This window comes from Sinocyclocheilus anshuiensis, unplaced genomic scaffold, assembly GCF_001515605.1.
Source record: "Sinocyclocheilus anshuiensis isolate Anshui unplaced genomic scaffold, SAMN03320099.WGS_v1.1 scaffold2166, whole genome shotgun sequence".
Taxonomy (NCBI): domain Eukaryota; kingdom Metazoa; phylum Chordata; class Actinopteri; order Cypriniformes; family Cyprinidae; genus Sinocyclocheilus; species Sinocyclocheilus anshuiensis.
In genome coordinates, this window is record NW_015557079.1 from 196,413 (window position 1) to 210,530 (window position 14,118).

The window sequence follows — 14,118 nt, forward strand, 5'->3', positions numbered from 1 at the left end:
TATATATATATATTTAAATCATATTAAAAAGAATTAACTATTAAAAGTTCATTTATAATATGTAATCATAATGCATCCATAACCCCGGCCCTTTTTAACAAATTAACAGCATAGAAACCAAGTGAATGAAAACACCAGACCCTCAACTCTTTTTCACTGAGTGTCACTGACCAAAATTCACATAGTACTGCGGTTGTACAAAATTAATGGTGACTGAATTTCATATAAAGTGATATATCGATGTACACTTGTTCCCTATACCGACTAAATATATATGCAGAGCAACTGAAACGTTCCTATTCTGAATCTCCTCTTCTGCCTTTTCCCGACTGCCTCGTTGTCTTTCTCTCCCGCATTCCTTCCACATATATATAGAAATGTATGTAGCAGCGGTTGCCATGCCAACCAATGCAGCCCACAGAGTGTGTTTGAAGTTGGGGTGGGGTAGAGAAAGACAGAAAGAGAGAGATAGAGCGTGTAAAAGTAATTATTAAGAAAAAGACAGTGTTGAAAACACTCCTCAATCCCCTCTACTTAACCACCACCTCCTGTGGCATGTCACACATCTCTCTCGTTCGTTCACATACATGCGTTCACTCCCCCATCTGTGCTTGGGCTCTTTTATATTCTCTCTTTCTCCATCGAATTGTCCTATAACACTTCTTTTTCACCCTCTTCATCTTTCTTTGATCATCCTCTAATGCTGCATCTCTCCAAAAGTCACGTTTCTTCTGTTTCAATCTGTTCTTTGTCTTTTTGAATGCCTCCATTTAGATGTAAGCGTGTTGTAACTGCATGTTGAGTGCCTTCCTCTTCCTCTGTTTCACACCCACGTGTTTCATTTTAAAACAGTCCCCTTTTTCTTTCCTCTCACTCTCTCCCACTCTAGTCTTTTTCTACCTCCCTCTCCAGCTGTCATATTCATCCACCCTCTCCATCCATTCTTGCTTTTTTCCAGTAGCATTCACTCGTTCGGCAGCCGTTTGTTCAGTGTTTTCTTGCATTCAGACTTAGAGATGATCTAAAGAACTGCTTTGAATGCTGCATTTGATGGTTCTGGAAATTTGTTGGTCTGGGAACACACTGAAAATCTGGGATTCAAATACTGTTTTAAACCTAGAAATACCTAGAAATGAATGAGCCGGTGTTCTTTGGTTTGCTCTAAATTCATTCAGGAGTACGTTTATCAGATTTTGCTCAGAATTGTGATGTAAATGCAGCTCAAGTGCTGCTGCCATTATAGCAAAAAGGAGACAAATACTAAGGCATTCACAAATTACTTAAATTGCCATGACAATAATATAATTTCTGACAAAAATGTCATTCTTTTATTCCGCTAGGATGCATGACATTTATCAAAAGTGACAGTAAAGAAAAAAATCTATTTCAAATAAAAGCTGTTCTTTTAACTTTCTATTCATCAAAGAATCCTAAAAAATATATATATACACATATATCACAGTTTCCACAAATATATTAAACAGCACAAAATAAGAAGAAAATGTTTCTTGAGCAGTAAATTGGCATATTAGAATGATTTCTGAAGGATCATGTGACACTGGAGACTGGAGTAATGATTAAAATATATTAAAATAGAACATTTTAAATTGTAATAATATTTCACAATATGACTGTTTTATTGTATTTTTGATCAAATAAATGTAGTCTTATTGAAAGACTTCTTTTAACCAATCTTACCAACCCCAAACATTTGAACGGCAAATGTTTTATTTATGAGTTTATTTGTAATTATTTATAATATTAAAGAGGAAAGCCATTACTTTAGTTTTTTTTTATTTTGTACTATTTTCTTCTAGGTTTAAACGATGAGTCAGAGTCACTGGATGTGATGTAGACGTGCACTATAGTGCTTTTCTACATTAGCGATGTGTCATAACTACTGTATTCATGGCACTGTGTGACACCACATCTTTTCAAACTGTGAGAAACAGCACACTGAAACATGGGTCACAAGTGTTCGCTCGCAAGGTGCAAATGTGAGAGTGTTGCGCGGCTTCCCCTGCGATGCTGACAGAGCAACAGGCTTTCAATCAATAACCGACACTTCTGAAGTGTTTGTGTGTAACAAGGGTTTTTTACGGCAGAGCATCTAGATTCAGGGGGACTGGAGGATCATTTGAAACAAGACACTGATCGTATCAGTCTGACACTGATAGTTTAGACTTTAAAAACACTATCCATTAGTGAGTCCACCACTGAAAATACTCATTAAATTCAGGGTTTTGTTTTTTTGTTTTTTTTTAAATAAGCACAAGTAAAATGTTGAAATTGAAAATTAATATTAATTCATTTTAAAATGTAGAGTTTGTTTCTTCATCAGAACAGATTTGGAGAAATGTAGCATTACATCACTTGCTCAGCAATGGATCCTCTGCAGTGAATGGGTGCCGTCAGAATGAGAGTTCAAACAGCTGATAAAAACATCACAATAATTAACAAGTAATCCACACGACTCCAGTCCATCAATTAAAGTCTTGTGAAGTGAAAAGCTGTGTGTTTATACGAAACAAATCCATCATAAAGATGGTTTTAACTTCAAACAGTTGGTTTCAGCCAAAATATGAGTCCTCTGTACATAACATTGCTTTCTCCAGTGAAAAAGTCATCTCGTCTGAATCAGGAGAGAAATATGCAGAGGTTAAGCACCATTTACTAGTGCAAACAGACAAAATAAATATGTTGGTGGATTTTGATGTGAGAGGAAAATACACTGATAAAAATGATTTTGTGGCGAAGTAAATACTACATAAAAACAAATGTAATTTCTACATTAAATAATTTAGTTCAGGCAAGAATTAAAACAATTAAAGTAAATTCTATATTAGTACTCAATTTAAGCTTGTAGAAATTAAAGTTTAAACTTATAAGTATATTTTACTTGGAATTGTTTGTTATGTTTACAAGGATTCTTTAAGTAAATATCAAAGTTATGATCCCGTATTTCCCATCATGCACTGGGGCATGAATAATTAAAAAGGTAAAATTTTTCACTGTTTTCGAGTTGTATTTACATTGTTTTATGGTTGCTTTTGTTGTTAGGTTTAGTTACTTACTGTTTTGTGACATCTGGAGTTCATTTTCTACTCAAAATGACCCATTCATACTCAAACACTATTCACTGATTGTTACCGTCATTGTGTATGGTGTACCAAGTATTGAGGTCTCTGTGTTCATTTAAGTAATAATTACATTGAATGGGCATATTATCTTAGAAGGATAACAAGCTGTCTACTAGCTTATTTACAGATTTCATTTCACTTAATTCAATACTTAAATTTTACTTCAAATATTTGTGTGCGAAAACTTGCTAAAGAAAGAAAAATTAAGTAAATCTAACTTATTGTTTTTTTTTCAGTGCAGTAAATTACTGTTATTTAACAGCACAGTTTTTTACAGTGATACGTTTTACTTAAGTAAAATTTACAAACAAAGAGTCCCAATTTATTGGGAATTCCTAAATAAACTTAACTTAAAAATGTCTATTTAAAGCTACTAATAATTATGTTTAGGCTTTTATTTGTCAAATTTTTGTAAATTAACTAGCCTTTTCTGAGTGAAAATTGTTTCCAAGCTTTTTTCAAGTAAATTCTACTCCAAATTTTTTTCAGTGTAAGAGATGGATTTTTTCACTGGAGGTGTTATTATGGATTTCAAATTTTGTGGAAATTTTGATGTTTTATCAGCTGTTTGGTCTCTCATTCTGACGGCACCCATTCACTGCAGAGGATCCATTGGTGAGTAAATGATGAAATGCTAAATTTCTCCAAATCTGTGAACTCATCTACATCTTGGATGGCCTGAGTAAATTTTAATTTTGGGGTGAACTATTCTTTTAATGACAGCAGCACTCATGATAAGTTCACATAGGTAATGTCATAAATTTGCTTATTTGATTAGTGGCCGAGAAATATTATACAATCTAAAATCCTGTATTTCTGATTAATTGATTTTCTTTTAAAATTAAATGTTTAATAATCTTTTTAAATTACTGAATACATTTTTAATAAAAAACAAAAAAGTTTACTTTTTCATATATATTTTCCATTCATTTCCAAGTTTAAATATAATGTATTAGGTTAGACTGTATCCCAGATTATCAGGGCGAACTCATGAAACCCGTTGTGTTGTAAATCAATGTTGCAGAATAACAGACTCAAATTATCACAAATGCAAAAATGCATTCATGCGGATTCACAACAACAACACACAACACTGACAGATTAAATAAAACATCTGAAAAAAAAGTGGACAGATGTGGCATATAAAAGCATTACAGGCACAAATGACTAAAAATGCAAATGCAGAAGAGAAAGCATATGCTCGCTCTCTCTCGATGTGTGTGTGTATCCCAAAGTACACGTGAGTGAATGTGTTGCATGAACCGGTCAGGCAGGTGCATCTGATGAGTGGTTTGACAACACAGTCCCTGTCTAAACTGTCCCAGCTAAATATGACATGCACGTCTAATGCTTCCGTGTGCCAGTGAGAGAGGCGTGTGTTCCCATTAAGCATGAAATTAGCAGTGTGGCTGCGCTTGTTAAGTATCCCAGCGCTCCTATGACTCCCCATTAACACTGGGTAAAGCACACGGAACGGATAAGCCAGCGCATCGCTCGCCTAGAGTTAGTAGGGTGGATGGACTCCAACTGATTATGGTGTCAAGGGGTAAAGTCACAGAATTAGAAACAAGTCCTAATATTTCTCATAATGGCTTATGCACGTACACTAGATGTTTTCTCTTTTGTCATTTCTGCATTCATATAATGTAAATCTAAAGATCTCCATCCACTCCACTGCTCTTGGGAAGAAAAAAAGAGTCATAAAACAAAGATAACAGTGCGTTTATGTATGTGTGGTTGGATGGAAAGGCATCGAGCATGGTAAAATGTTTCCGCTAATTCAATTATCCCCTTATCGAGCTCCTCAGTGGCTTACGAGAGGATGTGGCGTGTTTTAACAACCCTACACCAACACTAAAAAGAGCTCCTCTCCTTGTAACAGCCTGCAGATATGGCAAAAAATAGATCTAGAACAAAGAGATTGCTGACAGACGAGTTGTACATTCCCAATGCGTTTAAACAGGATCTATGTACATCTAAAATTAATGGGAGACATAAAAGTCACACAATTAAAAAGTTAGTAATTGTATTTTCCAAGTTCAAGTCAACTCGAGTCCACTTTAGAAGACATGGCCTACTTCAGGTCACACTACGGCATCATGGGAAAAATCATGGGTCATTAGGCAATTAATTCTGGTTGATTTATTAATTAAATAATAGAAAATCATAAACATAATACAAGAACACGGCCCTTAAGTCTAGCTTGATTGTGACTATAGCAGTGTTATTTTAGAATTATTTATATATAATTTACAACAATAAATTATATATACTTTTTTAAATTTGTTTTAATTTAATTTTACTTTACATTTTAGTAATTTTGTTGTGCTTTTTATTTGTTTTTAGTTTTTTAGAATTAGCATTAATTTTTATTTCAATTATTTTATTTTTATTTCAATTTTAATTATTTTAGTATTTCAACTTCAACTTATTTCATTTGGTTGCCAAGGCAATATTTCGAATTTTTGGTCAAGTGTTTTAAACTTAAACTTTTTCATCTCATCTATTTTTTTTTTTAATTTCAGCTTTATTTCAATAAAACAATGTTTAATAGTTTTCGTTTTAGTTTTAGTTAATAAAAACACTGGACTACAGACTTGTGATAAGCTTATGTTCAATAATATGAAAGCCACTTTTGTCTGTTCGGTGATTTCATCCTCCAAAATAATGTCGTTTTTATGAATTCATATGAATTTCTTCATTTTGATATAAATACAGTACATGATAAATTGTGAATATTCTGAACAATTAATGTAATTTTTTATGACTGGCAGTCCTTGTCTCAAACAGTCCGATATATCTGATATTCTGAGTTGGTCATTAAAATTTTAACTCAAGAGCCCTGAATTAGTCCAAATCCCTGGTGAAAAAGTATCACTTCCTCTGTTCACTTTTCAATTTTCAGTTAATATCAAGCGCAAAAACCCTGTAACAAGATCTTGACACATCTGTAGCCATAAACATCAAAGAAGCACCAATCAGGAAAACTGATCTGAGCTGCATGTTCTTGTAAATATCCTACAGTGTGAGTTGGATGAATAGTGTCCCTCTTGATAAATATAATGGAACCTGTTCCATTAAAACAAAGGCTGTTCAAGACGGGGGTCATTGATTTACCACCAGCTTTCAGCAGTAATGGCTGCCCCTTTAAACACTCAGAGTGATGTACCGAGTTCCCAAAAACTGTTAAAATAGGTTTCCTTGGGACAGCGTGATTATGCATGCAGCTGTAAAAAGCTTGAGAACGTTGTGTTAAATTTTAGGTAATATTTGTTTGCACGGTGTATTTAAAACTGCAAGTGTCTGCAGTTATTGTCCTCTTCTGTTTTTCTCCAAGATGACAAAATAAATATACTTGACTCCCTGTTTTTCACTGTGTGGCATTTAAAAAAAGTCCCTCTGACATTTCCTTCTCTTTCTGCACTTTTCTCCCTCAGTCTCATCTTTTTTATTACCTTCTTTCTTATTGGCCAGAAAAAAACAGTGTCTTTTGAAAAACAAATCTGCATCACCATTATTTTCTCTCCCTTTCTTCCGCCTCTCTCAAACACAGTCATCTTAATGAAGCACATTGCAGGTAGTTAACGACCGCACAGACAGTACACAGCACTATGTATTCCATCACATCTGTTTCCAGCAGTTCAGACCTCCACTGACTTAACAGCAGGCTCAAGTCTGTTACACCTGCTACACAACTCTGACCTTGGCGGAAAAGAAAGAGAAAGAGACGAACATGTGGATGTATGTGTATGAATATTCATGTGAGAATGGAAGACGTTGAGGGGAAAAAGAGTAGACAGTGTGGCTCTGTTTCAAACCCTAGTGAGTCTACTGTCTACACAGGCAGTTACTTTTAAAGCATCCTATTAAAAATGCTCTGAAATGCTCTACATGCACAACTTATGGCAGGACACGATAAGTAACCATCTTTGTGGGCGGTACAGTGTCTTGTATGATTGGTTCTCTAGTGACCATCATGGTTAAAGTCAATACAGGTCATATCTATGTGAATGGAGAAAGACTTCAATCTTCAGAACTGGAGATTTCAATGGCATACATTTCATTAACATTACATATCAGCAATAAAATCCAAAAATAACATTAACATCAATTTTACTGCATTTTCTCAAATCACTCGAAATAATGGTATTTTTCAGGGTGGTTTAATTCATGCACACACATGTTCTATAGAGACTTCATATACTGTATATACTACTGTACCATTCAAAAGTTTGGGGTCTGTAAGATCTTTTTATGTTTTTGAAAGGTCTCTTATGCTCACCAAGGCTAGTTATTTGATCAAAAATACAGTAAAACAATATTGTGATTACAAAAGTTAGTTTTAATATTTATTCATATTAAATTAAATATATATATATATATATTTTTAAACTGCTTTATATTGTAATATATTTTAAAAAAGGAATTCATATTTGTGATGGCAAAGCTGTATTTTCAGCAGCCATTACTCCAGTCTTTGTTTCATTACTCCAGTCTTCTTTTTGTTTTATTATTTTCAGGACTCTTTGATTAATAGTTATAAAGACTTAATAAACTTATTTGAACTGGAATTTGTAATTTACAAAGCCTTTACTATCACTTTTGATCAGTTCAGTGCATTCTTTCTGAATAAAAGTAAGACATTCTTTTAAAAAATAAATAAATAAAAATCTTACTGACCCAAAACAAATATTATGTTAGAATAAATATTAACACTTTACAATGGACAAGGACTCATTTGTTAACATTAGTTAAAGGGATAGTTCACCCAAAAATGAAAATTCTGTCATTAATTACTCACCCTTATGTTGTTCCAAACCCATAAGACCTTCAGTCATCTTCGGAACACAAATTAAGATATTTTTGAATAAATTAGAGAGCTTTCTGACCCTGCATAGACAGCAAAGCAACTGACACATTCAAGGCCCAGAAGGGCAGTAAGGAATCATTAAAGTAGTCCAGTGGTTCAACCGTAATTTTATGAAGCTACAAGAATACTTTTTGTACATTAAGAAAACAAAAATAATTACTTTATTCAACAATTTCTTCTCTTTCGTGTCAGTCTTCAATGTGCGTTCATGACAGAAAACTCTCGGATTTCATCAAAAATATCTTAATTTGTGTTCTGAAGATGAATGAATGTCTTACAGGTTTGGAACGACATGAGGGTGAGTAATTAATGACAGAATTTTCATTTCAAATTACATATCTTAAACCATTTTGCGCCTGTACTGTTACTAGATTACCTGCACCTGATTGTCATTGACCCTATGCTAATTTGCACTGCTCTTGATAGATTGCGTTGGTCATTATGGTAATGCACTGGCTGTGTCTATGTTCTTGTCAGTAGATCACTTGCAGAACTTTCCACTTCCATCTGCTCTTTCATGGAATATCGGTCTCAAATTAAATTGCCTTGTTTAGTAAATCTGTCAGAAAACTCTCGGATTTCATTAAAATTATCTTAATTTGTTTTCCGAAGATGAACGAAGGTCTTACAGGTTTGGAATGACATGAGGGTGAGCAATTTATGACAGAATTTTCATTTTTGGGTGAAATATCCCTTTAACAAATACAGTTTATTATAAATATTAGTAAAAGTTGAAATTTACATTAAGATTAATAAAAGCTGTATAACTGTTGTTCATAATTAATTTTAAATAGTTAACTAATGCAGTCTTATTGTAAAGTGTAAAGTAAATTTACAAGCAATTACGCTCTCTTACAAGAAACGTTGGGCATGTGTAGAATCTGGCCAAAGTTTCTTATAGGAGAGCATAATTTGTCCTCATCTTAACCTTTGTACCTCAAAAGTCTTAAAATGTCTATGTAGCAGTTGCGTTTGTCATACCTTGGCTGCCATGATCATGGAAGAGCCTCCACGGATGCCCAGGATGGGGATGTGCGTCTGAGCTGAGATGAAGTCCAATATCTGGGCGATGGCCTCCTGATCGGTATCGTCCCCAAACACCACACCCTGGAGCCAGTTCCGCGACATCAGAGCACAGATGCGGTTTATGATACTCTTGGGGTCGGTTTCGTTCATCGTGACCAGTTCGACTTTCGGAGGGAGAGGCACGTGGAGGAAGTCCTCTTTCTCCAGACCTTCAGAGAGGGACACCTCGCTGGAGTTTCCCACAAGGATAACTGCGATGCTAAGGCCTTGAGCAAACTTTGGTGGCAATGGAGGACCCACTGGATTGACTCCTGGTGGCGGATAATGAGGAGGGCTGATTATCGACTGGCCGCGCTCGCCGCCGCTCATGCCCCCAATGGGCGTCCCGATCCCGCCTCCACGGCGAGACTCGCAGGTGGGGAAGAAGAAGAGAGAGAGGAGAAGGAGCGAGAGGGAGAGGGGCGGTTTGGAGGAAGAAGCCAGGGAGACAAAAGACAGGACGCGATGGTCGGAGAAAGGGGAAGAGGAGAGGTGGAGGCTGACAAGCATGGCGGAGGAGTGAAGATACAGTCCCTGCAGACAGAGAAAGAGAGGAGAGAGAGAGGGACAGCACTTCAGTTTGGGAGCTGAATTCACAAAATCCACACGATTTGAACTTGACTGGTGAAAGTTGAGTAGCAGTTCTCAAGAAAAACCAACAAGAGACCTGTGGTTTTAAAAAGAGCATGTGTCCTCATATCAAGGGTTTGTCCTCTTCATTATTGACATATGTTAGACAGAAATCACAGAAACATAGGCAGTCTTGGGAAATTAGGTCGTTTGCAGCAGTCACACAAACACACACACAGGTTTTTCTAACTAAGGACATATAAATCACTTCTAATATTTATATATAAAGCTAATTAAAATTAGTAGGACAAACCCCAAATCAAATTTTTTGATTGATAAAAATATAGTTGAATTATTTGTACCCTCAAAGGGGTCATGAACTGAGAAACCAAAATTCCCTTGATCTTTTGACATATGAGAAGTCACTGTACTAATAAAACATGCTGCAAGTTTCAGAACTCAAAACTTTGTCATTAGTCTAAAAACAGCTTCTATTGAAGCCAATCTGCCAAAACGACAGCTTGTGGAATGTGCCACTCTGTAATGTAATAGTGTGGATAAGCACCGCCTACACAGAAAAAGATCAACGCCTGCTTCTACAGCGCAGCCTGTTTAGCCCCGCCTACCCATTTGCTCATGAAGTGTGAATAACAAGAGGGGCGAATGCAGGTCTACGCAGAAACCAAACAATAAAGATGGCTCTGAAGACAACAAGACGCTGTGCAGTGCCAAGTTGTGGAAAATGCATTGCATTGTCTTTGTGTTGCCTTCTTTCTGATTCCAACGTTAGGAAAGAGTTGATTAACTTTATTTTGAATAAAGTTCCAGACAACGTCAGTAAGAACTTGGTCCTTTGTTCACTTCATTTCACCACAGATTTGTTTACAAATAAGGCACAATTCGATACAGGATTTTCAGAAAAATTTAAACTAAAAGACGACGCTGTGCCGGCTATATTGGATCCAACAGTAATGTTGCACCACACAAGTGTGAGTAACTGTTTTTATTACGTGGTCACTATTGCTTTGTCTGTTATTACAGATCGTTTGATATGAGTATTTATGTGTTTTTAACCTAAATCACTGCAGCGTCTATCTGTGAAGGTTGTAGGCTGTCAAACATACACAACTATAAGCCAATCATAGCAGTGGGTGTTTACTTCCGACTCTACAATCCTCCATGCCTATTCAAACAGTGCGTTCAGATGAGGGGGTCAAAACAGGACAGAAAATAGCCTATTACTTATAAATAGTGTTTTTTTTTTCCATGTAAAAATCTTGATAACATATAAGTGGACCTCAGAGAACAGTACAAAATAAAAAACAAAGGCAGTTCATGACCCCTTTAAATACCATCCCTAGAGATCCCAAAAGGATGTTTGTCTGATAACAATTTGGTCCTCAAACTATTGCACACTTTTTTAATGCAGGAGACTGCATTCTGGGTTTTCTTTATCCACTAAAAAACACATGTGTTGTGTTTTAGAATCTGGCCAAAGTTTCTCATAGGAAAGCATAATTCATCCTCATCTTAACAATCTTTGTACCAAAAATGTCCTAAAATGCTTAGTTAGCAGTTGCGTCTGTCATACCTTGGCGGCCATAATCATGGATGACATGCCAAATGGAGATTTTGTCATACAGGTATTTAGCTAAATTCTGATAACATTTGGTCCTCAAACTGTTTTTTTTTCAATGCTGGGGAATGCATCACAATGCATTCTGGGTTTTCTTTCTCCTGGGGACTTGTCATTGACATCAGTTGTTTATACTGAGCTAATGCTATTTTCTGACCCTTATGGGGACATTTGGTTCCTACGGTGTAGACAAAGTCTGGCCCACAAATATATGCACTTTAAAAATGAGCTCAAAGAGTTCAAAAGACCATGACTGTGAAGCGCAATCAGAGAGAGTAGCTATATATATACAGAGAAAGAGTGAGAGTAATGTGCGTACACTGAATACCAAATGCAATTAGACGAGTAACATACAAGTTGATTTATCGGCAAACAGCATATTCACTCACACACAACACACAGTGACTGACATTTGCCAATTATCTTTCTGTGAAGACTTTGAGAAACACTTGTTATTTAGAGCCATTTTCATCGGCAGAGGTGTGGAACAAGTTAGTCATTAGCTAATATGTTTGTATCTGTTTGTTAATGATGGCATTTCTGAAACTGCTTGATCATTGTCGTTTCATTTCATCTAGACATATAGTACACTACCATTCACAAGTTTGGGGTCAGTAAATATAATACTTTAATACAGCAAGAATGCATTAAATTGATCAAAAGTGACAGACATTTATAATGCTACAAAAGATTTCCATTTCAAATAAATGACATCCTTTCTAACTTTTTATTCAACAAAAAAAGCTGAAAAATGTATCGCTTCCACAAAAATAGTAAATGGATAAAATAAGAAACATTTCTCAAGCATCAATCAGCATATTAGAATGATTTCTGAAGGATCAGTGGAGTAATGATGCTGAAAATTCAGCTTTGCATCACAGCAATAAATTACATATTAAAATAGATTGTAATATAAATTAAATTTAAATAATGTTTTCAAAAAATACAGTTTGCTAAGTTTAGTGACTTTTTCCATTCTGTGAGGAAAAGCATATTATACCAATAGCAGCCTGTTTTTGAGGCTAAAAGACAGAATGACATGCCAGCTTACAGACACAAAACACATTTCAAGGGGTCTTTAAAGAACAGGCGCAAAAAAAAATAGGGAAAGAAACACATGGTGGGTGAAGAGGAGGACAAAAAGATGAAAGGACAACATAAATGAGGCATTGCTCAGAAAGAAAGCAAACACGCTTGAAAAAGGAAGACTGCTTTTATAAGGCTAATTATTGGAGGTTTGTCAGTGCTAATTGCAGGTACACATGCTAATTGTGAATTAGCTCTCTTCTGCTGCAGACGAGAGAAGAGACGGAGGAGGACAAAGTGTGGGAGGAAGAAAGAGAGAGAGAAATCTTTGAGGGGGAATGGAAAAGTATAGAGATGGAACTGCAAAACGGAATTGAAAAAACAAAAAGGAGGAAATTAGGGGACTAAATAAATGAAGCAGAGACAGAAGGAGAGCAGTGACGAAAAAAGAGAAAGCGTTCTAATCATCAGCTCATTAAAAGTAGGTAAGCACAGAGAATCACGCAGATCGGAAGGATAAGCACTAGATAGGGAGATAGAAGACTAGGAGGACAGCAGCTGGGTGAACAAGAGAGGGAGGAGAGACTAAGATGCTCTATTTGGCTCTGCCTCTCATTTTAACAGCACTTGGTTTCCATAGCAACTATTCAAATGAACCTTCCTCCACACACACACAAAAACAGAGACTGCTATATACAGACACAGTTATATAGATTGTATAGTCTTAAAGTCCATAGTAACACCTATTCACAGTCAACTGAAAAAGGAATTGAAAACCAATTTTATACAAATTGAGGACATACATGATCTCTTGCGATGAATAAATACATAAAATGAAACACACACACACCTCCCACACATTTTCTCCTAAGGAGCTAAAGGCTCAATGTCAGCTCCACAAATGTTTATTTCAAACTGTATGTTAGAGAATCGTCTGAAACGCACGAACTGAATTACAGCTGATCCACATGTAAAACACACGCCAACAATATGTACTTCTGAAATTAAACAGCAAAGTTCCCTATTCGTGTTTCGGTGGTTTTACATGAGGGTAAATTCATGTTCAGATTCTTTTGATGTTTATACAGTTTCTGGGTTAAAGGCACAAGCATCATCATTTGCCTTACAATACGAACAAGAAACAAATACTTCAATGTTTTTTTACAGGTTTATATTACCATACTATTTTTAAAACGATGGCACAACCAATGTAAAAAAAATTTAAATGTAAAAAAAAACAAAAAACTACAAAACCAGAATTTATACAATTTATTTTAGATTTTGTTTGTTACTACTATTGTTTGACTTATTATCATTATTAATAAACGTTTAAATAATTATTAATAATAAAACAATTTAATAATATATTATAATACTTAAGCTGAGTAGCCCCAGCAGCTCACTTGTTGATCATTTTGCGTTTCATGTCATTTCATTGCAACTCTTTGCAATTTCTTTATAAAAGTGCAAATATCCAAGTGAGTGAGTTATTTGCTCTGCAGATAATTAGTCTGTCCATTTTTACTAGTTTGACCCATTCAGGCCAAACTGCAGACTGGTGAGAACATGGAGAAGCTTTATTGCATTTTGTCTTAAATGTAAAACCAAGAAGATCAAGGGAGGTAAAAGAGTCACTATCTCTATCTGAACCACTGCCGACTAGTGTAGCTGTGGATGGTAATCTACACATTAGTAATTTACACATTATTTCAGTTCTTATATATTGGGTCAAAATATATAAGAACTGAATATTTCTGCAAGCATCTGAGAAAACGAGCGCGTCTGATTTCGCTCCCTTGCTGACATGGCAC

At 35.5% G+C, this 14,118-nt stretch overlaps 1 protein-coding gene across 3 annotated transcripts in view; it reads right to left on the minus strand.

Annotated features, from left to right (window-relative positions):
* grin2bb (glutamate receptor, ionotropic, N-methyl D-aspartate 2B, genome duplicate b) overlaps nucleotides 1-14,118 on the minus strand; it is a 106,359-nt gene that overhangs the window by 80,914 nt on the left and 11,327 nt on the right. For all 3 annotated transcript variants that reach the window (XM_016471606.1, XM_016471605.1, XM_016471604.1), the window contains exon 2: nucleotides 8,992-9,609. In XM_016471606.1, coding sequence (XP_016327092.1) covers nucleotides 8,992-9,609 — 618 coding nt within the window. The remainder of the gene's footprint in view (nucleotides 1-8,991; nucleotides 9,610-14,118) is intronic.